General features: G+C 40.8%; 2 protein-coding genes across 3 annotated transcripts in view; one reads left to right on the top strand and one right to left on the bottom strand.

Moving 5' to 3' along the window:
• Window positions 1-21,902, top strand: part of Agk (acylglycerol kinase) — a 73,161-nt gene extending 51,259 nt beyond the window's left edge. For both annotated transcript variants that reach the window (XM_076913495.1, XM_034519737.2), the window contains 7 exons: window positions 3,349-3,428; window positions 6,124-6,181; window positions 10,920-11,067; window positions 11,572-11,669; window positions 17,840-17,910; window positions 19,799-19,883; window positions 20,894-21,902. In XM_076913495.1, the coding sequence (XP_076769610.1) occupies window positions 3,349-3,428; window positions 6,124-6,181; window positions 10,920-11,067; window positions 11,572-11,669; window positions 17,840-17,910; window positions 19,799-19,883; window positions 20,894-21,031 (678 nt within the window). In that variant the 3' untranslated portion in view covers window positions 21,032-21,902. The remainder of the gene's footprint in view (window positions 1-3,348; window positions 3,429-6,123; window positions 6,182-10,919; window positions 11,068-11,571; window positions 11,670-17,839; window positions 17,911-19,798; window positions 19,884-20,893) is intronic.
• Window positions 21,155-25,127, bottom strand: part of Dennd11 (DENN domain containing 11) — a 45,953-nt gene continuing 41,980 nt past the window's right edge. Inside the window, exon 10 of the mRNA XM_076913494.1 lies at window positions 21,155-21,486. Within this exon, the coding sequence (XP_076769609.1) occupies window positions 21,483-21,486 (4 nt within the window). The 3' untranslated portion in view covers window positions 21,155-21,482. The remainder of the gene's footprint in view (window positions 21,487-25,127) is intronic.

Here is a 25,127-nt window from a genome sequence, read left to right as displayed (position 1 = left end):
AAAAAAGTAAGTGGTCTGTTCAAGATGAAAAAATAAACATCTAGTAAAGGATACTGAATTTGAAGAATGAAAACCAATTATAATCATGGATATTATTAGAACAAATAAAGATACTTGTACATGGCCTGAATTTCACATACAATATTACCTTTCAACCTTTGATTCCTTGAGAGTGACTCCCATGCAAGTCCTTGCTCTGGGGATATAATTGCTGTGAAAAGTTCTGATGTCTACAGCTGCAAATCTAAAGACACTACAAAACACACACAGGAACTGCAGAAGAGCACTGGCTGTTCTTTTAGAGGAACCAGGTTTGGTTCTCAGTACCTACGTGCAACAACAGCTCAGAACTTGCTGAAAACTACAGTTCCAGGGAATCTGATGCCCTCTTCTGGCCAATATGGACACTGCATGTAGGTGGCACACAGACAAGCACACAAATAAACACACATAGATAAAAATACAAGCGTGAGATAAGACTACAAGGGAAGACTTTGGCAATGGTGACTTCAGGTGAGAGGCATAAGTAGTGTACATTGTACTATTTAGAGTTTGGCCTTACATTGTTTTTCAAAATAAAAAACAGGATGAAAGAGAAATAATTCCTTAACAATTTCTAAGTTTTTGTCAACATTTCTTTAAAATACGAGGAAAAAAGATATACTTTTTTTTTGACAGGAGTTAAACAAGTATTCTTTTTTCATCTAATTAAGAAAATAAAAAGCAAATGGCTCAAAAGACATCGCTGTAGAGCTGAATCACCCTGTAGTGGTGAACGCTGTGTGTTCGCTCGCATCTGACCTAAGAGGTGCCTGCTCCATTCTGTATGAACATTCAGTGTTCACTTGGTTTGTGATTCTGTAAGTTTTATGGATCTATACTGTGTCATAATCCCTATTTAACCCTGAAATTCGCTGTTACACTGGTTGAGTAGCCCTAATCCAAACATCGAAATGCTAAATGTTCCTAAATTGGAAACTTGAGAGAATTTCAGATTCTGCACTGTTGATGTGGGGGTAGGAACGCTCAATCAGTAGTTGTTTCAAATATTCCAAAATTTGAGAAACCCGAAAATTGGGAACATTTTCATCCTTATGCCTTTCAGGCAAGGGACACTTAGCCTATATGCTATGTCTTTATAATTGGTGAACTGACAACTTTACAGCCAAGTTTCCTTTTTCTTTTCTTCATGCAATGATGTCTATACTTTCCATCATGGTCTCATTAATCATAGTCTAAATTGCAATTGATCTTTTAGCATGTAATCAGCTACAAGTTGTTTTCACAAAACATAAGGACTATGATTAAGCAGAGATTTTTATCTATAAAGACATTATTGTAAAATATGATTATTACCAAAGATGGTGAATGAAGAGATACTTTTAATAACTCAGTGATTTAGTATTTATTTTATATATATGGTAGAAGTAATATATTGCAGAATAAATTGAATGTGACTGGAAAATGTTACTATGCTTGTTAAATGTCTCTTGTCTCAACTTCCTTCTCTCATGTACTGATTTTGTAAATAGATGTCAGATTTTTCACAATCTCTGTGTATTAATGACACAGCCCAGGGAGCAAAAAATTTAATCAATTCTTAGAAAATGTAGAACAGTAGATTCTACCCTAGTTTCTGAGGAACCAGTTTAATTTAAATGATTTTTTTTCCTTCTCCTTATTTCTGAAAATTGCTTTCAGAATGTGGAGAAAATCTCTGTCAACAAAGCTTAACCATCAACATCATAGACAGTGCTTAATGCCAATCTTTACTTCTGTGAGCTCCATGTTACATAAACTGGAGATTATTCAAAAGTACAATAAATCATGAACTAGAATAGTATTTAACTCATTCACTGTTCAGTGTGTGCTTACATCTCATTTTGAATGTTCAGTTTGATAAGGAAGTCAAGATGTGTTTCTTTATATAACCTATTTTTTTTTTTTTAAAGAACATAGATAGGCAAGGTTGGCACCATCTTCAAAGCATTTTAAGAGGTCAGCATCTCTCCTTCACTCTCTTGTTCCCACCCTGGTCACCTTCACCTTACTTCAGAGCCTTCTATGACCTTGCCTTACAGCCTTGCCTCCCTGTGGTTTGTTTTCAACAGCCAGAGTGTGATCAAAAGTTGGGACACATCACTTCTCTGTTAAAAGCCCTCGTAGAGAGATCATCTTGTGCATTGCATGGATGCCTCGCCTGTCAGTTTAAAAGCCTATGGCTTAGGCGGGAATAGAGGTGGCTTAACTGGTAGTGTTGTATCTCCCTGTTGGTTGCTGATGGTACAGTGTTAGGTCTCTTATGGTTTCATATGTGAATTTCTTTTTGTATACATTTTTGTATGTGCTTTTTGAGGTTGGAAATCTATTTTAGCTCCATTTCTTTGAATTCATACTTTAGTTCTCAGGCTAAGTACTCTCCATAGTCTCTTCATATTTGAATGCCCTAGCCCACAACTGTCAGATGAAGTTCTTTCTGCTTGCTACCTAGAGACAAACATATCCTTGTGATACCAGTCAGCTGGTTCTCTCAGCAGCACGTCTTTGCTTACTCTTCTCTCTCTCTCTCTCTCTCTCTCTCTCTCTCTCTCTCTCTCTCTCTCTCTCTCTCTCTCATGTGCTCTCTCTTTCTCTCTCTCACTGACTCTTACTCCCCCTCCCTTTTCCTCCCACCCTCCCTCCCTCCTTCTAGTTCATTTTTCCTGTTGCTTATATGAATCTGGGGAGTAGAAAAGCCAATCTCCTGCATGAGCAGGTACATAGTAAGGAGTGACAGGCCCGAGTCTGCTTCCTGAATAATTCTTGTAGGAATGTGTGTGTTTCTCACAGACCCCTTGCTTGGTTTGGCACAGTGAAATGAAAGTGATGCCGATGCTGGCGTTGCAGGAGCCCATGACCCCGTGAGCACAAGATACAGTATGCTGTCTCTAAGACCTCTCCCCTACCCCCAGATCTTAATTTTGGCTTATGTTAGCTGTGGTGAAGAAGTGATGATGTGGGAGAATCCAAGTTGGTCCTTCAGCAAACTATGGAGTTGTGTGTAGGACAACTACTTCTTAGAATGTGGGGGTGCCTTGTATTTATCAGTTTTCAGTTGTTGGAAGTTTGCTACTCAGAATTACAGCTAATATGTTCCCTTGATTCATGAGAACTGATACATAAGATCACATCAGCTTTAAAGTATGGATCATTTAAGCACTCCTACCATGTATCCATAGGGCTAATTGCTTTAACATTTGAACTTACATATAAAATGTTTGGTTTTATGAGATTAGACCAGCAACATTTTCTAGGTACTTATGAATTTACTGTGTTCACAAAACTAAATCAATTATATTTAACTTTCAGGGTGAAAAAGAACAACCTGTATATGCAATGACTGGCCTCCGGTGGGGATCCTTCAGAGATGCTGGCGTCAAAGTTAGCAAGTAAAGGATTACTGTGTTTCTATGTGATGAGTCTTTAACAGTTTTATTCCATTCTTGATGTTGAGGTTTTAAAACGCAGTGTTCTGGGAGTAAATCTTCCAGGCCTGGAAGTTGAATTAGGTATTAATAATGAAATAGGAACAGCCAGGTAAAAGTTTGGGTTCTATGGTCAGAAAGGATAGGGAAAGTTCCATTAAGAGAAGGGAATGTCTCTATTTTCAGACAAGTTTAGCTTAGGTTCAGACTACAGAAGAGGAAATTGGCATTGCTTATCACACAGCAGCATGCTTAGCTAGATTCCAAGGTGCTGCCTGGGCCTCAGCCTCTGGGAGCCCTTACGGTCCTCGGTGGTCAGAGGCTGTGTGTGAGGTATTTGAGAATGCTCATAGGTGGAGAGACCAAGGGCTGCTCTCTCTTACAAGAGAAAGATGGTTGTCTGACTTTGCTGACTAGAAGAACAGGCTCAGGAGGAGTGATTAGTGGGCCACCACTGGCTTTCATGGGCATAGGCTTAGTTTTAGAGACTTTCGTAGGATAAAACTTCTGGCTCTGAAAAGAGGTGTGGAGAGGTGTGTGGTCTAGCTTCTGAGGCAGGACTGAAGCAGACACCAGGCAAAGTTCATCTCTTTTTTGGTGGAAGTGTCCTCTTTTGCCTACAGCCCAGGGCTTACAGTTTTAGTAGAGGTTATCTGTGTTATGATTATTCTCATGTACTGCTCTCTCATCAAGAACCCTCTCTTGTATTCATGGGCCAGACTGCTAAACTTTCTTCCCGGGAATTTCTTGCACATTTCACTTAGTTATCTGGTTATGAAATTCCTGACAGTGGAATACCAGGCGAGGAGTACTGCTGGACCTTACTACACACCACCGTCATTTGCAAGTGTGCCTTGGTTATGTTGATTCCAGAGATTGCCTTCTGTTTGATCAGATTCCCACAGCTCACAGTGAACAACTGCTTAGCTTTCTCAGAGAAAGTCTGCTCAGAACAAACTGTCTTCCCAAGTGTTCTGGTCAACAGTTGAGCACTAGTGCTGGTCAGCTGTCTTAGGCTAGCTCATCTACCTGTTCCATGGTTTAGCTGGCTTCTGATCAATGACTTCAAAGTCTGTGGGTGGTGACATAATACCTTGACTAGGACTGACCACTGAGTCACTTTTGGAGTGAAATAAGAACCATTCCCTTGCCAGGCAGTGGTGGCACATGCCTTTAATCTCAGCACTTGGGAGGCAGAAGCAGGTGGATTTCTGAGTTCGAGGTCAGCCTAGTCTACAGAATGAGTTCCAGGACAGCCAGGACTACACAGAGAAACCCTGTCTCAAAAAAACAAAACAAAACAACAACAAAAAAAGAAACAAACAAACAAACAAACATTCCCTTGCTGGCCATAGGAAGACTGTAAGCATTCTATCAACATTTATTACTGGAAAAAGTACAAGGAACTGCTTAAACTTTAGAAATAGACCACTTGAGTCAGGATGTTTCTACTTGGCTAACTGAGAAAAGGAGAAACCAAAAAGAGCTTTAAAAATATCATAAATATCAAATATCCAAGACCCTCATCAGTACCACCCCAATATCAATGTGAGTGATAATTTAGAACAGCTCCACATTGGCTATAAATTCTTTATTCTGGGAATTTAGGCCATTCTCCCTAATGAACAGTTGTGTTTTTCTTTTGAAACCTTGCCCTTTCTCCAGCTGCTCTACCTCTTCAAGCCTACAGTTATTTTCTTAGCTCTTTGATGTGTTTAGAGTCCATTTCCCAGTCACTTCTGCTCCACCCGTGCTGTTAGCCTGTGTTCATTTCACAGCACAGCCACACTCTCATGCTGCAGTTGTTTTCCTTCTGACTTTTCTTATCAGTAGTGATCAGTTTATATCACAACATGTGCAGTCACTTATAATTTACTATTATTTGGGGTCTGTTATCTTCTCAACTCATAGGCCCAAAGGTAGGAATTTTATACTGTGTTCTTCTATATGTCTATACTTTCTGCATCTTTCTCCATCTGTGTAATAATAGCTAACTAAAGGCATTCTACCTGAATCAGTCAGGGTCAGTAAAGCAGCATGGGTGTTGTCAGAGATGAGTCTAAAGAGTGGCATCCACGTCACTTTCTAATTGCAACCAGGCATCTCCCTCTCTGGTAGTTTTCATGTGCTTAGCAATATGCAATAAGTTTTCACTCTGAGACTTAGCACTTGCCATATTAAAGCTATATAGCATGAATAATATGAATATATACTGGCTTATGAATGTGCATGCACTTGGTGTGAGAGGGGCCATGAGGTACAGGATCCAGTCCTGTATCTTGTGACACAATAGATCTAGACTGTGCTGCATTGATAATACACTATCTCTGTGTGGTGTTACTGCTCTCTCCTGTGGCTCTTTGACTGTATACTCACCCTATTCTATGGATGACTTGTAAACTTAGGGGTCAAAGAGGCTTAAGCTATATATATCTTACTAACTACAGGAATCGTTCTACCATCTAAGTGCATATTCTTAGATGTGCCATTAACACTCGTGTTAAAAGTGTGTTACTTTTGTGTTATGCTGCAATCCTTAAGCCCCCAGAGCAGCCAGGAGAGGTACCATCCTGATGACTTGTCGTGGGTGCTATCTAGCGCACTGGTAGCTCTTTTCATCTTTTTTTTTTTTTTTTTTTTTTTCTTGTTTTTTTCTTAGGTACTGGTATCTTGGTCCACTAAAAACCAAAGCAGCCCACTTTTTCAGCACTCTTCAGGTAAATGCAATTTATAATATAGAACCTGACCTGTGTTAGTTTGATGTTTCTCTGTGATGTCTATAGTTGAGATATTAATTCTTTGCTACAGAGCCATATCACATGTTCCGATACTAAGATGGGAGACATTTGATTTATATAATTACAGAAAACCTTCCTGTTTTGATAGACAGGTACTCCTCATATCTATCTGTTTATCGTCAAGTACCCCGATATTTGTTTCTTTGTTTACTTGGATATTTGCCTGTACTATTCATTCACCCACCCTTACCAGATCAATCCTGAACAGAGTGAGCAAATGCCTACAGCATTAATATGCATATCTATAGTAGTACCTGACAGTGAACTGAAGACTTGTAGTGGAGCATAGACAAATTAATTATATAGACTTGTATATGTTATCAGTAGGTTTTAAACTGTGTTGGTTAAATAAGTGTCGTACTTACTGTATTGGGCAGTACTGTATAGAACACTTCCCTCATCACAAAGTTCTGCTTGTTGGTGCTCGTTATATAATATATTAGAAAGTAATTAATAAGGCCTGAGGTTGTGGTATAGCATAGTGACAAAGCACCTTGCCTAGCATGTTTAAAGCCCTGGGTTTGAGTACAATGAGAGAGTAAGGGGGCATAGGAAAAAAGTTCAACAATTTCATATTATTGAAAAACCAAGTAGAAAAATCACTCAATAGATGAATTATATACTGTGTTTATCTTTCATGCAGATCAAAGCAGTATAGTCGCAATTTATGTTGGCTAATCTGAAAATTGATTGTGAAAAACTGGACTCCAATGTTAACATTTAGAGTTATTTGATGTTTTTCTAATTATAAAATAATATATATCCTTTGAAAAATGTAACTCTCTCTAAGAAATTCCAGTTGGATTGAAAAAAATTAAATGAAAAAAGTAATAGTCCATAAAATACTTGGAGTAAACACACATAATTTTAAAAATTATATTTTCTATTTAAATTAATAAATAGAAAAGGCAAGATTTTTTTAATTAATTTTTATTGAATATTTATTTACATTTCAGATGTTATTCCCTTTCCCCATTTCCCCCCTACCCAGAAACCCTCTATCCCATCCCCACTCCTCTTGCTTCTATGAGGATGTTCCTCCACCCACCCAACCATTCACACTTCCCCGCCCTCGAATTCCCCCACACTGGAGCATCCAGCCTTCAGGGAACCAGAGTCCTCCTCTCCCACCTATGACTGACAAGGCCATTCTCCCCTATATATACAGCTGGAGCCATGGGTCCCTCCCTCCCTATGTGCTCCCAGGCTGGTGGTTTAGACCCTGGGAGCTCTGGTTGGTTGGTGGTGTTGTTCTCCCTATGGGGACATAAACCCCTTTAGCTCCTTCAGTCTTCTCTCTAACTCCTCCATTGGGAACCCTGTGATCACTTCAATGGTTAGCTGTGAGCATCCACCTCTGTATATGTCAGGCTCTGGCAGACCTCTAAGAAGACAGCTGTATCAGCTGATCAGCTATATCTCTTGTCAGCATGCACTTCCTGGCATCCACATCAGTGTCTGCCTTTGGTGACTGCACATGGGATGGATACCCAGGTGGAGCAGTCTCTGAATGGCCCCTGCTTCAGTTTTTGTCCCACACTTTGTCCCCATATTTGCTCCAATGAGTGTTTTGTTACTTCTAAGAAGGACCAAAGCACCCACATATTGGTCTTCCTTCTTCATGAGCTTCATGTGGTCTGTGAGTTGTATCTTGGGTATTGCGAGCTTTTGGGCTAATATACACTTATCAGTGAGTGCATATCATGTGTGTTCTTTTGTGATTGGGTTACCTCACTCAGGATGATATTTTCTAGTTGCATCCATTTGCCTAAGAATTTCATGAATTCATTGTTTTTAGTAGCTGAGTAGTACTCCATTTTGTAAATGTACCACATTTTCTGTATCCATTCCTCTGTTGAAGGACATCTGGGTTCCTTCCAGCTTCAGGCTATTATAAATAAGGCTGCTATGAACTTAGTATTGCATGTATCCTTGTTATATGTTGGAGCATCTTCTGTGTATATGCCCAGGAGTCATATAGCTAGGTCCTTAGGTAATGCTACTCCTAAGTTTAAACTGATTGTTAAAAAGTGTTACTGTTAAAGAGAATAATTTCGCTGGTTAAGTAACAGCACCCTGGGAAGCAGCAGTAGCTGTCTGTTTAAATGGTGGCCTTCTAGAGCCCATCAACACTCTCCATCCAGTGTTATCAAGTGCTTATTGCTCTGTGCTTGGCATATGCAGCACAAGCTGCACAGGCCTTCTGGCCAGGATGTAATCATATGCCAGGGAAAAGTGCACTGGGTCAGTGGCCTGGCAGATGGCAGGGAGAAATGTGGGCGGGCACCACAGGAACAGAGGTGGGCCTTCGAAACTTGATGGAGGATCAGAGAGCCTTCATGAGGCGGGTGGCATTTATGCTAAATTTAGAACTGGATAAAGGGGACTTGGGATAGAGAAGTGGACTGTGTGAAGCCACTGTGATAAACCATGGTCATTAATTCAGGCTGGTGCAATAGAATGAGTGTCAAAGGATTCAGAAGGGCAGGGCTGGCTAAGGCAAGTATCTGTGTATATAAATCTGCAGTGTGGGAAAACTGACCTCAACATGCACAAGGAGTTGGACATGTGCAGCTATAGGCAAAGACAGCAGGTATCCAATTGACAGTCACCCAGTGATAGGGAAAGAGTAAGTGCTGAGGCATAGATATGGTTGTTAATGGCGGATGGCTCAAAGTGCTACTGGAGTAAAATTTTCAGAAGCTTAAAGAATATTAGATTGGCAGATTTCTAGTCTGAGGGACTAGAGTGGTTTAACTTTGTTTTTTTGTTAATTTTGTTGATAGTAAGACCAAGTTTGTGGAGGAAGATGAAGTTTCAGTTTGGTGTGTGGTGAGTGTAGCCTATCTTTGGTACAAATATGTATATATACAGTTGTGGCTCTATCTGGAACTCAGAAAGAGACCCTAGGATGAAGAAATGTGTTTCCATCTTGTAAGGATGTGGCTGCTATTAAAAGTGAAAGTTTGTAAAGGTGCCATTAAGAATAAATGGCCAGGAAAATCACAAAGGACTGTAAACATTTAGAAAACTAGAAAAAAAAATGACTGTACTAAAAGAAAAGCCAAAAGAGAGTACTAACATAGCAGCCAAGCAAAGAGGAATTGAGAGAGAGAGAGAGAGAGAGAGAGAGAGAGAGAGAGAGAGAGAGAGAGAGAGAGAGAGAGAGAGAGAGAAGTACAAGTTTTAGGAAGCAATAAAAAGAGTCTAAATAAAAACTGAAGACTGTCTTCTGATCTTGAGAGCTGCCAAAGGTTTGTCAATACAAAAAGAGAACTGTCTTTGAGCTTGGGAGCTGCCAAAGGTTTGTCAAGTTCCAAAGTATAAGGGTTAGATTATAACAAAGGAAGCTAAGAAATAAACAGTAGGTGAAGAAATGGAGACAGTTAATAGGAAGTGGTGGTGGGGCACACCTTTAATCCCAGCATTCAAGAGGCAGGGGCAGGCACATTTCTGAGTTTGAAGACAACCTGGTCTACAGAGTGCGTTCCAGGACAGCTGGGGCTACACAGAGAAAGCCCATCTTGAAAAACAAAACAGAACAAAGCAAAAAGAATTACAAGATAAAGAAAAAAAGAAAGAAATGCAGACAGTCAGGGTAGAATGTAAGAGAAGACACAGGAGGTCAATCTGAGTGAAACCGCAAGGCCAATAGAGCAGTGGTTTTTATATACCCCAAGGCAGGAGAGAGGGGAATAGGAAGTGAAGAGAAGGGAGACAGAAAAGATGACTGAGTTGGCTAAACGCATACACAGAAGAGTGGGATCCAAGGTTCTTGCACAGGGGAAGGGCTTCCTTTGTCACTGAGACAGGAGAGAAGTAGCAGTCAGGTGGAGATGAAAGTGACATTGGAGAGATTTAGGACTTTCTCCCTGGTGGACCTGATATGCTTTGAAAACAGTATGAAGCTTTGCTTCTGAAAATGAAGCAGGAGGACAGATGGTAATGATGGCACAAAATATGTAACCCTAAGAGTCGAGAGAATCTGTGCCAGAGCCTGAGGGTCTGCGCTGCCGCTGACAGGCTTCTCTGACTGGCTTCTGTCTACACTCAGCAGTATGATTCCCCCACCCCCAGTAAGTGGTAAGCCCTGATTTAGGAATCCGTCCTTCCTTCTTCCTCACAAACACACACATATACACACACACACTAATAGTAATAGTAATGATGATGATGATAATAATAAATAGATAAAAATGTATCATAAAAGTATCTAACGTGAGGATGATGGACTCTGAAGCAGTGAAGAGGCCTTAAACTAGATTTGCATCCTGTCCTCCATGTGGAGTCTGACACCAGCAGTGAAGTAGGTGTTTGATGCAACTCACTTCATTATGTGTGTGTGCCACTGATAAAGTTGAAGGTATGTTTATCCTGGGACCACTCTGCTCATTCATACTGACTTCTGTTGTCTGGACAAGTAACTGTGAACAGTAGGTGTCCGTTCAGTTTTTTTCTCTCTGTCGTTATGTTAGGGGACAGTCACTGTGTTCATGGTTTTTAAGGCAACGTTTGAAGCCTTAATATTCCCAAGTGGGGAGAACTCTGCTCATTGAAGGGACAATTAAATTATTAGAATTCTGACCTTTGCAGAGCAAAGCCCTTGAGTTAGGAATTATGTGTACATGATGAAAGCTGTTTTCTTCTTCACTATCAGGAGTGGCCTCAGACTCATCAGGCCTCCATCTCCTACACGGGACCTACAGAGAGACCTCCCATTGAGCCTGAAGAGACTCCTCCCCGGCCTTCTCTGTACAGGAGAATATTACGCAGGCTTGCCTCATTCTGGGCACAGCCACAGGATGGTGAGCAACGTGGTGACTGCGTTACAAGCCTTGTTCAGCTTAGAGGTGACCTGGAGCAAAACCTCAGAATCAGTACTAGATAATTACCTGGTGCTGGAAGAGCCATTCCAGCACTGTTGAATTCAGACACCTGGGTGCTGTCAGGGCAGGCGTCAATGTCCTGTGACTAGGCACTGCAGTTCCTTGTACTCTGTCATCTGTGCTATTGGGCTGCTTTCAGCAAGGATGCTTTAGGCATAGAGAACCTGGTGTTTATCCCTGAAGGTGAAGTAAAGTATAGAGTTGGACAAAGGGCTGGGGAAACTGACTACCAGAAACTCAATGGTCTCTCTCTCTCTCTCTCTCTCTCTCTCTCTCTCTCTCTCTCTCTTTCTCTTCCCCCTTTTCTCTCTTTCTCCCCCTCCCTCTCTCCCCCCTCCTCTTGGGGGTGGGTGGTGGTGGTGCTGGGGACAGAGAATGAAATATCAGTATAAACACTGACCCATGTCTGATGGATTCCCATAGCCTTGTCCCGAGAGGTGAGCCCTGAGGTCTGGAAAGATGTACAACTGTCCACCATTGAACTATCCATCACAACCCGAAACACCCAACTTGACCTGATGGTAAGTGAATTCATTTAAAAAAAAAATGAATTTGGTGTCTGGGGGAAACAGTGACAAGTGCTTTTCTTGTACTCGTATTGTTCTGCTTTACTCTGTGGGCATAGAGATGAAAGGGTCATGGAAAGGGAGGTGTAGTGTGCCTTTGAGAGACAATTGCACTGGGAAGTGGTAGCTGAGTGCATCAGGACACAGGAGCTCAAGGATCTCTGAACACGCATTTTGATCATGCTTGGGTGGCCTGGAGGACTCAGACAGAAGCTTTAAAAGTAAAATGCTAGAAAGAAGTTGAACTTTCACTTGAGTAAATATACATTATTTTGTGACTATATTAAATACATAGCCTCAGATTCCCCAGGAGAAACACACAGATCTATAGTTATACACATGTGGAGGTCTTGTTGAGATAGGATCTTGCTATATAGTACAGGATAGCCTCAAACTGTGATCTTCCTGCTTCAGCCTCCTAAATAGTGGACTTACAGGCCTGTGTGCTACGTGTGGCCTTACAGATACGATTTAATTTGGATACAGTCTGTAGACATGCACTGTCCAAAGCTATTAGGCATATGTGGCTATTTAAATTTATATTATGTGGGATTAAAATAAAGTTTAAAATGCAGTTTCTCAGTCATGGTAGCCATATGTCAAGTGCTTGGCAGACATATGTATTTATAGCTATCATATTAAGCATAGAGATGAAAATTTCCAGCAGTTTAAAAAATTCTATTGGCTAGTACTGCTGTGGACAGTGTATTAAATAACCAGAAAACATAAGAAGTCAAATAAAACACACCCGACTATCCAATGGTTATGTTGCCTACAAGCAAAGAATTGATTTTCTAATTTTAAATGATGGAAAGTCAAAAGAATGGTATTTTATGGAACATGAAACATGTGAAAGTCACATTCCAGAATTTGAATATAAAGCAATATTGTAACACAGATGTATTCCTTTATGGGCATTTCTTCTGTGGCCACCCTTGCACTGCAGTGGAGGGGCAGAGTAATTATGACAGAGACCATGTGGCCCCCAAGCCCTAGATGGTTGCTCTTTGGCCATTTTTAGAAAAAGCATACTGAACCTGGAAAAGGAGAATACTTTAATTGCGTATGTTAACAACAGTGTCAGTATAAATTTTTCTCACTGTGAGCTAATTGCTATAATATATGCCGCTTTTATGAAAACCTGAGTAGTCTCTACAATGTTATCCTGACCAGGCAGAGAACTGGGAGGTGGAGCTGCAGTGTAGTAGGAAGGTTAATCTCACCTAATGTCCAGAGAAGTATTGACTTGTTTTCTATTTATACAAGTAAATAGTATCTCCTTGTGTCTCCTGTAAAATATTTGCAGACACAGCCGCCTTTTACCTTCTGAAATAATTCTAGTTGAATTAATGAACTAAATTCAAAATAATAAAAGTTAGTACTTATTACTTAATAAGTATTAAATAAAATTTAAATGATTATCAGTATAAACTTGGAAAGTACAAAGAAGTTTTTCTAAGCATGACACCTAAGGCAAATTTTATATTGATGCATTCATCTACTTGTTTAAAAAGATAAACTTCAGAATGACTGTTGGGGAGGATATTAGGATGTGGTGCACCAGTAATTATTAGCTTTCCTTATCACAGACTCAAGTTAATCAATAAGGAGTGAACAGAGACAATACTAATAAACAAGGGGCCAAAGGCTAAAAATAGAAAATGCACAAAGGGAAACATTTTAGGAAAAATAGCTCAGTTTATTGCATGGGAGTCATTGTCCTAAGAATCTTACTTCATTTAGTTATGTTATTCTCAGATTCACACGACGTATCTGTGTAAGACCGTTAACTGCATGTTATACTAAGGGTAAAGAAAAGGCGTTAAAGAACAACATCTGAGCAGTAACTACTGGACCCCGTGTGTTACACAGCACGATAGCACTCAGTGGTAACGTGCATGGGCAACTGGACCATCTCTTATCCTTTATGAGGCTGTAAGCTATAACACCCTTTATTTTCAGTGGTGCACACCCCTTGCCATGGCAGGGGTGTAGTGGCTTAGTTTGTGGGCACCAGCACGTAAGTTCTTACTGTCCACAGTCTTCCCTACTTAACACAGAGTTATGAAAGCACCATGAATGGATGAAGTTGAAAAGACCTCTGTTCAGAGAGATTGTTGAAAAGAAGATAACTTTCTATTACACATTCTCTTTATTCTTAGTCTGTGGTAACAATGTATTTCCAGTATTTGCTCTTGTTCTTTTGCCATTGTTCTTTTCTCTGATGACTGAATCTCTCCGAATGCATTGAACACAGTGAGGGTGTGATTGCAGCTCTAGATGAGCCATGTTCAGGCTGCTGAATGCTCTTATCTTTGTGCTAATTACAAAGGTGTGTGACACTGCTTCTTATCTCTAGTGGAGCACAGTCGGTTTTCTTTTGTCCTCACCACTCTACAAAAGCAAATACAGTAAAATATTCAGACACTGTAGCTGTCATGTAATAGCATGAAATGTTTACTTATCATTAAAATAATATATCCATAGTATGAAAACAGCTTTAGGATTGTGGAATGTCAGAAATTTAATGTCTCTTATATAAGCATGTTTATTCTTTAATAGCAAAGTATATTAAATAGATTGAGTAAATAAATACTGATGCTTTTATTTAAAGTAGTATGTAATCCTTGTATTTATTAATGTGGCAAGATGCTCATCATATATTGCTAAGTGATTTAAAATGATTTAAAAGATTTTCATGAGATAGTTGCTTACATTGTGATTTAAAATTTAAAAAAAAAAAAAACCCTGCCAACCTATAATTGAGTCTTATAAATGGCACACGTAAAGGCTCCAATTTTATCTACTTATTCCAGCAGCCAGTTGTTCAGAGCAGTGTATTGACTCTGTCCCCTTGAGATGGACAAATCATTGTGAGCCACCTATGTGGGTGCTAGGAACTGAGCCGAGCTCCTCTGGGCCAGCAGCAAACACTCATCTCCTGAGCCATCTTGTCAGCCCCATGCTTTCTATAAATTCTTTAGGGTGTTTATTAGGTTCCTCATAAAAGTTTTATAAGGTTGCATTGTACACATACAACTTGAGGAGAAATAGCCTTTCCACAGTATTGACCCTATGGCATGTCAATGTGATGTATTCCTTTATTTATTGAGGGCTTCAATATCTCTTAAGGAGTTTTATGGTTTTCTCTCTAGTATCTTGTCATTTGTCTATTGCTGCAGATACTCATGGTTATCTTACTTCTGATGCTGTTATCAGTACAATCTCTTAAAACTTCATTTCTCTGACTGAAGAGACAGACGTGTAATTGGAGTGTGTATGTGTGAGTTTTGATGCTGTGTCAGCATCCTAATTAAATTCTTATTAATTATGTTTGCCTGTGGGTTCTTTTAGGTTTGCTATAGATTTTGCTGTTACCAACAGCAAACAATGCCAGCCAGAAGTAATGCTAATGGGGGCCATTGCTTTGTTCTTAAATTTGATATTTGGGGTGGGGGTGTACCTTTTATTAGATAAGGAAGTTTCTCATAAGGAAAACTTCGCTAGGTTTGCCAAGAGTTTTATTAACTTTAAATATCTTAGACATTAAATTCTATCAAGTATCTTTTCATCATCCATTGAGGCAATAAGGGTCTCATTGAATCTGCCAGTATGAACTGGTCTTTGAATGAATGTGAAATATAGAACTAGCAATAGCTTTACCTTTGTATCTTAAACATGGAACAAAATCTATGAAATAGCTATTGGCAAGAAAGAAGTAGCCTAGGACAGGGATCCCAGAGAAAAGGCACTCAGATACGGTCAGCCTTATCTCTGTCTTAGCCTCCTGCTTTCGAGGCCACATCGTGGAGATATGCTTACAGGAGTCCATGGTCTCTTCTGGGAAGGCATCTTTGAGAATTCAGGGACATCTAGGCAATGAGAATTGCAGGAATTGCAGAGCAAAGTAAAAAAAAAAAGCTGCCTTGAGGAGTGAGCCAGGAATTCACAAGATCCACAAAGATCTATGTGGCTTTGTCTGTATCTTCACCGATGTATGTATATGAGAAACCACCTGAGTTAAAGAACTCCCAAGAAACAGGCTCAGTCCTGGGAGATTCAGTCACATCACAGGACCAAAAGTGTGCTGCCACAAGGTAAAGGTGAGAATTGTTGTCAGGCCTGGGGCATTGATCTTTAAAGAGGCATTTCCTCCATATGGAACAAAATGTGATTCCGGGCTTATATTTTCTCTACCAAAATCTGAAGGCTAATCCACAGAGTCGCCATTTCTAGGTAACCAATTTGTGCCTTTAAACAAAGCTGAAGAAAATGTCAGCAGAGGACAACCTTAGGCCCAGCTGGCCACCTGCCTTCAAGCTAGGATGTTATTTTAATCACACAGAATTCAAGTTTCTGTGGACTTTAGTGGAATTCAAACACCCTACCATATTATATCAACCAGCATCTAGTGGCCATCAGAGAACTTGAGGTAACTGTCTCTGGTTCTTAACAGAGTACACACACTGATGTCCATTCTCACTGGAGCATGGCTTTGCTGCTCACTGCAAGTTTAAGCATACCCGTTTCCTTCCCTTTATCTCCTGTGCATTAGACCTAGTCACTAGTTAGATCCCATCCTCCTCCTTGCCTCTCCCAGTGCCATGTCGCATCACTGAGCCTTCACTGCTCCTTCTCATTTCTCCTTAATGTTGTGTCCTTGCTCACCACGTGCCCCTGCAGTTAGACCTCTGTCTCAGTTCTTAGCACAGCAGGCAGTGACCCAATTACAAACAAGGCAGAACATTTCCATCCTTAGAGCCTTCCACTGTCTCTCCATTTCACTGAACCTAAAAGACACCCTCCTTAAAGTGGTCTTCAGAGCCCTACCCGTACAGATGCTCTCTTTCCTCCATAGTCATCCATTTTCCTTGCCCCTGCCACTCAGTCTGTACATTCCTGGGACAACTCCACCTGAAGGCCTTGGCCAGGCAGTTCTCTTTGTACGGATGGCTTGTCCCTAGAATAGTGTTTTTTAAAGTATGGTCTTTAGACTGGCAACATCTTATTACCAGGAAATGGTTTGAAATAAACATTCTTGAGCTTTACAACCATCCTACTGAGCTAACTCTGAGAATGGGAGCAGAGTTTGAGTATGTTTTTAAAATTAACTTTTAACCAACAAATACAAACAGAATCCTAGTGTTAATCAACCCTCCAGGGATACCTGCTAAAACGTGAAAACTGCTTCCCTGGTAAAGTGTGTTCCTTCCCTTCTGACTTTCTGGGCTTCTTTTGATCAGGTCACTGTCTCACTTGGCCTCTCTTTAAAGTTTTGTCATTGGGGCTGCAGAGCTGGCTCCACAGCATAAGAGCACTTTGTACTCTTCAGAGGACCCAGGTCTTCAGAGGATTCAGGTTCAGTTCCTAGCACTGTCTTCTGACCTCCATAGATGCATGTACTGAATGGACATACATGCAGGCAAAACATACTACACATAAAGTAAAGGAAATAAATCCTTTTTAAAAATTGTCTACTTCCAGTGCAGTCTCAGACTCCTTGTCTGTTTATGACATTTTGTAATATAGTCACATACTTCTAGTATACCTATTTTCTGCTACATTCATGTAAGTTCTTTGTGGGCAAACTTCCTTCTGTGTTAACCCAAATATTCTGAGGGTTGATAAAACGTGGCTGACATTTGGTAGGCAGTTGAATGAAACGTGAAATGTAAATTTTGAGCAGTCATTATGTCAGAATATTGTGTTTTGTAATTCCTAGTTGAGAGATACAGATGTGCTTTAGGGTACCTTTGACACTCAGGCAGTGGCTCACAGAGCGTGTGCATGTTCTCCTGTGCCTGTGAGCTCTCAAGAAGGCCATACACAAGTGCTGGGATTGCTTCACAAATGCTAGGCTTGTGAAGCTTGCTAATGACTAGTAGAAAACCGAGGAGGGGCACAGGAATCATGAGTCTTTGCATAGCACTTCCTTGTACATCAGTCTTTCAGAGCTTTGTATGGATAGAACCATTAAGTTTTGCAACCATTATTGGGGAGTAAATAGGTCGCTGTTTTCTGCTCCGGTTGCATTTAGAACATTTTAGAAAACGCAGACACCTGTGGGCAACAGCTTCATTAGCCCAATTTTCAAGCCTTAAGATTCATATTCTTTATCTTTCTAGAGCAAAGAGGACTTTATGAACATTTGCATTGAGCCTGACAATGTCAGCAAAGGAGATTTCATAATCATAGGGTAAGTGCCTGGTCTGTGGGAAGTGGGGCTTCATCAAGTAACTGGTGTCCTCAAGCCTTTCTATTTAGAGTGTGCTGTTCTGTTAAGATGGAGACCTGCCAAAGGCCTTGTCTGTCTGAGAATCCTGGCCTTTTTTTTTTATAATGGAGCTGGCATGTCTGGTGCCTGTGTACTCTGGCCCTCTCTGCTCATTTGGGGAAGAACAGAATGTAACAGTCTCCCTTTCAATTGAAATTAAGGAATTCAGTGTTTCAGGCAATGCTGAGGACTATAGTTTCCGTCAGAGAGCTTGATTGCCTCCTCACTGGCTCTGGAACTCTAAGGTCATTGACTTGTCTGAGTCCTTTCCCATCTGTAAAATGGAAGGCTATCATCATGTGTCCTACCTCAGGACTACTGTCAGTCCCAAGGAGGCTTTTGACATTGAGCAGCACTTCCCAGTGACTTTTACTGTGCATGCCATTCACCTTGTCTTCCTATTCCCAGAACATCCAGGACAAACTTGAAAGGACACTGAGTATCTATCTACCTGGACATTTCCCAGGCTTCCCCTTTCCTAATACAGTAGACTCTTCCAAGTCCCGCCTGATTCGTTAACTCCTGCCTTGGCTGGAACTTCATTGGCTGAGGATTCTGTAAACTCTCCAGACATCCTCAAAATATCTAAGGAGCTGTGTGTTCCCATGCCAACCAGTAATCTGCTCAGCCTTCTTTGCTTTGTCCTTGGGCTCCCTCTCGTGCCCATTTAGGGATTGTGCTGCTGCAACAGCTGTCTCCATGGCTGCATCATTATCTATTCCAGAGTAGGCAGCAGCATGCTTTTCATTAATCTGTGTTGTTCTCGCCTTTCATACAAATTCTTCAAATACTGAATGGTCCCTTCTGCAGCCTTTGATTACTCTCACTGTATAGTAAAAGGAAGAAGGAAAAAGCATGTCCCTTCTACAATGTGCATAAATCGCACAGTATCCTGAGTGAGTCTAACTAGTGGGAGTAGCCATATTCACATCTCCTTTATAAAACTGGCAACCAAACAAAAACCCCATTGTATTAAATAAGTAAAATGGTATTATGTTCAGCATTCTTATAAGCAAGTTTCCTTTTGATCCTTAGGAGAACTAAATTTGTGTAATTCAAGTGTCCACTAAATATCTCAATGAAACATGATGAAGCTGCTTTTGAAACTCTGATGACAAATTCATAAATGAAAAAAAATTGCTATTTCCAAATAACAAAAGATAATTTTTTTTTTGAGACAGGGTCTTTTATATAGCCCAAGCTTGCCTTTAACTCCCCAAGTAGCTCAGGCTGGCCTTAAACTCCTCCCTCTATCCTTTCCCCTCTTTTTGTATTTACCATAACTAGCCAGATGTGTGTTGAGGTCTCATCTGTTTGTCTGACTGCTTTACTCCAAGGCAGTTTAGCAAAGGTAAGTGCGCTAAGCGGGCTGTTACCTATGGAGAGTGTCAGAAAAGAGCTAGGAGGGTTTACAAGGATAAAAGAATTATCCACCCTAACATAGAATAAATTACTTTGTCCTTAATAAAGGATCACAAGGACCAAGAAACAGAAATTTGATGCTTTTCTCAAAGGACTGAATTACATCCTAATTTTAAAATTTGAGATAAACAGTTTAATAACTAGATAGATGTAGAACCATTTAAAAGTAAAGAAAATTGAGAGAAACTTCATGTCAGCTTTATGCAGTTCTCTACAGCAAGTCAGTCAGTCTTCTAGACTGTATCACAACACTGGTTAGAATCACAGGGAGACTTTTCACTGAGCCCTGGTCTCCATAATCTCCCTTTCTTGCCCTCATCGCTGGGCTTTTCTGAAGTCTATTGCAGTTGCCATCAGATTCCAACCTTGCTTTTCCTTATACTAATAGAAGTAAGAAGGTGAGAGACCCTGGTCTGCGTGCGGCCGGCACAGAGTGTCTCCAAGCCAGCCACTGCACTCTGGTTCTTCCTGAGGTAAGATGAACCACAAGCTGCTTTGGGTTGATTTGTCTGTTCCTCCATTTTCTTCCTCCTTCCATACTAACAGACTGCCATTTAGGTACCTTCTGTTTGATGAACTCATTAGCAGGTCTGAGTTAAAGAAGACCAGAAAGACAAAAGCTTCTGCATTACTGATTTGGAGCAGGCCTCTGAGGCCTTTGTGTGTCTAGGCCAAGGTTCTCCCTCAAAGTGATGATTAGGCCCCCTAACCTTTGCTTCTTCATGCCAGTAATGCAAAAGATTTTTATTATCTGAAGAATTTTCTATCTGGTGAGTAGTGAGTTATTTTTCCTGTAAAGTATGCTATAGAGTACCATAATTAGACTAACAACTTTTGTAAATAGGAATAAAAATTTGGAGATACATGAATTGAAAGTAATTTGGTTGCTGCTGCCCCAGGACAGATTTATTCAGGCCATACTGCTGCTGTACTGCATTGAAACTAGGCAAATGGAAGGTTTTGACATATGTGGCCACCATAATTTCATGGAGCAAATGCAGAATTAAATGGGTTATGGCAAGACTCCATAGACAAGGCCTAATGATACTAGTGTTGGCACATCCAAGTCTGAAGACCATCAAGTCTTGGGGAATAGTGAAAATGAATCAATGGACAAAAATGCACCTTTCAGGAGTAGATGGTTTTGCTAAGGAGAATTATAATCTCTGCCCTAACATCAATCTATTTCTTCCATAATGGATATCCTGATAATGTTCTTTGACAATGTCATGCATCTATAATATGGAAGGGCTCTTGCCCTTTGATAAGTGCTTTAAAATTTTAATCTTATTCAAGCTCCAAAGTGTTTCTTGAGATAGACATTTTAAAAAGAAAAAAAAAAAATCCCTCTCCATGGACTAGAGAGTTGAGATGTTTCCAGAACCAGTCAGCACTGGGAGATTTTTGTTAGGCTGAGTCCTCTGCAGAGAGGCTTCCTTGTCCAGTGAGGTCACAGTTGTGCTCAGAACTCTCCTCTCTCTAGGGAACTGAGGGCTCCTTCAGCATTGACAGCGAGGAGTATGAAGCCATGCCTGTGGAGGTCAAACTACTGCCCAGAAAACTGCAGTTCTTCTGTGACCCAAGGAAGAGGGAGCAGATGCTGCAGAGCACATCCCAGTGAGTGGCAGCATTGCGGGCATTCCCAGGCTGTGCTGCAAGCTACCAGTGGGACCATAAGAGGATGTGTGTGCTTCTGTCCCGAGTGTCACAGGATCCCAAGGGAATTTTCATGGCAAGTATCCCCGACCCCTCCTGTTTACTTCCTGTCACCCAACTTGTGGTCAGTAGTCTGTTAACCCCTGCTTCCCTTATGTTGAGGTAGTTGATCCTCCTACACAGTAGTTGCTTCAGGTGGGCTCAAGGACTTTGTTGTACTCACTGAGTTGGAAAGGCCTGGAGTTTTGTGATTGCCCCCAGTGAAGAGTAGACTCTGTAGACTAAGCTCCTGTTTCAGTTCTCTGACCGTCCTGGGGTATCCCGGGAAGCAGCTGCTGTCTCCGGGTGCCTCCTCCTCTTTCTGGGCTCTCTCATGGGTGCTGCTCCTTTGTGAGTTCTGCTTTGGTTGGTTGGTCTCATCTGGAAAGCAAATGTGAGGTTGTTCCCTCTTCAGCCATGGCAAACATATTGTAAAACGCCATTTTAAAACAAACTAGTGCTTCCTCATTGTTAGTTTGCACGTGTACAACTGAGGTGCATGTTAAAACTAACTGACCTGGGACCCACCCCCAAACTTCGTAACTCAACCTGGCAGGATGCCAGGATTCTTCCTTTAAAAGACTGCTTCCCCAGGTTAATCAACCATACCTGAAGAAAGTGTTTTAAATCTACTTCATAAACTTAAATGTATTATATATATATATTTTTAAAAATCACATATTTGTGTTGACATCTATTGTTTCCATGGGAAGTTAAACACTTGTCAATGTACTTACTAGTGTTGTATAAATATTGTTTAAAAATAAAAAAACTGTTTCATCCTTCTTTTAAACATATCCAATGTAATTCAAATGTACCTCTTATTTATGAAAATTAACTAGTAAACTAGTGTTTTAAATTTTTAAATTACTTTTTTTTCTCCCTTGGGTATATTTCTATACTACTGTAAGCAAAGGGATTGTTTTTCTTTTTTAATATAACATTTTTATTGATTCTTTGACCATTTTATACATATTTTGATCATATTCACCCCTCCAGTCTTCTCCAACTCCTCTCATATCCACCTCACCCCTCCTAATATTATGTCATCTTTTCTTGACAACCCAAAGAATACATTGGTGCTGTCTATATATTTGTGCATGTCAGACCATCCAGTAGAGGTTGTTCAACCTACCAAGGGCCACGGCCTTAAGCCATCTACAGCCCATAGCTCCTCAGTCAGAGGAAGGAGCTGAGAGCTCCTCCCTCCTCCAGGCTGCACTGTTGACTATCTTGGTCTTGTGCAGGCAGCCACAGCTGCTGCCAGCTGACCCTTCTTCCATCACGGCACTGGCAGCCTGGCATGAAGAGAGTGATAAGTGGGATGTGGATGTCTCACTCGTGGCCAGCAGTCCACAGATACCTACTTACTCTGTAGTTGGCCAATTGTAACATTCTGCATTAACTGCCTTCCACTTCACAATGAAACTTCTGATGTGGTCTGAGAGCTGCAGAGGCCTGGCTGGTTTGTTTAATTTTATTTTTTACTTATTAACTTTACATCCTGCTCACTGTCCCCCTTCCCAGTGACCTCCCCCCAACAACCCTTTCCCCAAACCCCTCCCTTTCTCTTCTGAGCAGGTGGAGGTCCTAGGGCGCGCGCACACACACACACACACACACACACACACACACACACACACACACACACGACAAGCCTCTGTGAGGCTAGGTACTTCCTTTTCCCCCTGATGCCAGACAAGTCAGCCCAGCTAGAAGAGCATATCCCACATACAGGCAATGGCTTTTGGGATATGCCAAGGACCAGGCTTGACAAGGAGAGGGTTCTGAGAGAAGGGGTTTGTGGAAGTGGTGAAAAGAATGATGTGAAGTCAATCGTGGATCCAAGCTGACGACCTGTAAGGTTCTGTTGATGCAGCTTTTCCAGTCTGCTTCTATGTTCTACTTTCTCTTTGGAGATTTGTCTATATTCTGCTTGCCTGCCATTCTAAGAGATCTCTCTGTCCGTGTCCTGCTTGCTTTTGTGTGTGTGTGTGTGTGTGTGTGTGTGTGCTTGTGTGTGAATGTCTCCAAGCAGTTTTTATCCTAAAAAATTCTCTGGATAGCTATATCCTGCAAAACACGGGTCCAGTCTTTTATATTTCATATGAATCCAGTCATTTTCTCGAGGTTTTCCTTTTGATTATGAATCAGCATCCCATGATCCCAGCCCTTTGATTCTTAGAAGACATTTTTTCCTCAACATTGCAAAAGAATTCAGAGATTTGTCTGCCTTTGTTAAGCATAAATGATAAGCTAATTGGGTCGGACCCTACCCTGAAATTAACTTTCCACCACAACTGGGCCTGGACTTGCTGTGTCCCAGGCTAACCTTGAACTCAGGAATCTGCCTGCATTTGTATCTGCCTGTCTTTGTATCTTTCTGACAAGCTGGCCCATAATGTAGCTACCTCTGTTCCTTTAGATTCATGAAGCCCCTCATAATTCATACTGTATCCTTATATTTTACATAGTTAAGAAAGTCTATATATTTTGAACACATGTTTTTAGAGTTCTTTCCACATCCTAAAAGACTGTCCTGAAGGTCCCAGTGTTTACCATTTTGCTGAGACATAGCCACAGCCTCAACTCCTGGACTTGTGCTATTTCTAATTATCATGGAGTCATTAATGTTAACAGGGAGGACATTCCTTGGAAAGAAAAGACTCAATCCTCCATTGCTAGTGGGTCCAGAAAATATGTACATTATTACACAAGCAAGCTTACACCCACAGAAGCCATCGACACTTGTGGAGGCTCATACCAGGGCCTTGTCCCAGGGGCAGGAACCATTTCACTCTGTCCCTACTAGGGCCATGCCGGGCTTGGCAGGGATAGCCCTGTTGTTTTGGACCCACATGAAGACTAAGCTGCACATGTGTTACATATGTGCAGGGAGGCCTAGGTCCAGCCTGTGTATGTCCTTTGGTTGGTGGTTCAGTCTCTGAGAGCCCCAAGGGTCCAGGTTAGTTGACTCTTATTGGTCTTCTTACCCTTCAGGGCCCACAATCCTTCCTCCTATTCTTCTATAAGATTCCACAAGCTCCATCTACTGTTTGACTGGAGGTGTCTGCATCTGTTTGGGTCAGCTCAGACAACATGCTCCTGTCTGCAAGCATAACAGCATGTCATTAATAGTGCTAGGGATAGCTGCTTACCCATGGATGGGTCTCAAGTTGGGTTGGTTGGCCGTTTCCTCAGTCTCTGCTCCATCCCCTGTGTAGACCACATAAATTTTGGGTTGAAAGTTTTGTGGGTGTCTTGATGCCTCCACTGGGGTTCTTGCCTGGCTATAGGAAGTGGCCTCTTCAGGTTCCCTATCTTCAGCAAAGGAATTTTTTTTATCTGTTTATTTTTATGCTTGGCATTCTTATGTGCTTTTTATCAGTAAAATATATAAATCTAAATAAATTATTTACTTATTACAGAGTAAATGCTTTAACAGTTATTAGTATACATTAGAAGAAATAATTATTTGAATAATAGTAATTACAATTATGTTGTTAGAATGTTCTTGTTCCTAACTTGTTTATTTACCCAATATATAAATGTTAGTTCTGGTGAGATAAGGCTATCCAGTGTTACATTCCTTTTTCACTTTTTATTATTTATGAGCCCAGAAAGTAGATGAGTATGAATCCTAACAACTATTTTATAATTGCTTTGAAATTAGTGAGAAAATGCATACTGTTTACATTAAAATTAATGATGATCTTTCATCTAACAATTTGATTATATCTTCCTCTAGTCTGCTGCAAGTGGAGAATTGCAAACACTTGCCTTTCTAAGGGGTTGCTACCAGCTCATTAGGACTGTTTACTTTTAATACCAGCATGGACATTTCCTTTGCTCATGCCCAGAAGTCCTTGAGCTCGAGAAGGCCTGCATTGGAGTAAGTTGGATTGAGCCTTTGTCATTGTGAAAGGGAAAGTGACACCCTTAGCAGCAGGAATTTCAGAAAGCTCAGATTTAAATATAAAGACAGTAATATACTTTTACCCACATGTCCCACTGAAATACAA

The sequence above is a fragment of the Arvicanthis niloticus genome, chromosome 15 (genome assembly GCF_011762505.2).
Source record: "Arvicanthis niloticus isolate mArvNil1 chromosome 15, mArvNil1.pat.X, whole genome shotgun sequence".
In the NCBI taxonomy this organism is placed as follows: domain Eukaryota; kingdom Metazoa; phylum Chordata; class Mammalia; order Rodentia; family Muridae; genus Arvicanthis; species Arvicanthis niloticus.
The sequence above is the reverse complement of the archived record's forward strand: the minus strand, read 5'-3'. Positions and strand labels throughout refer to the sequence as shown.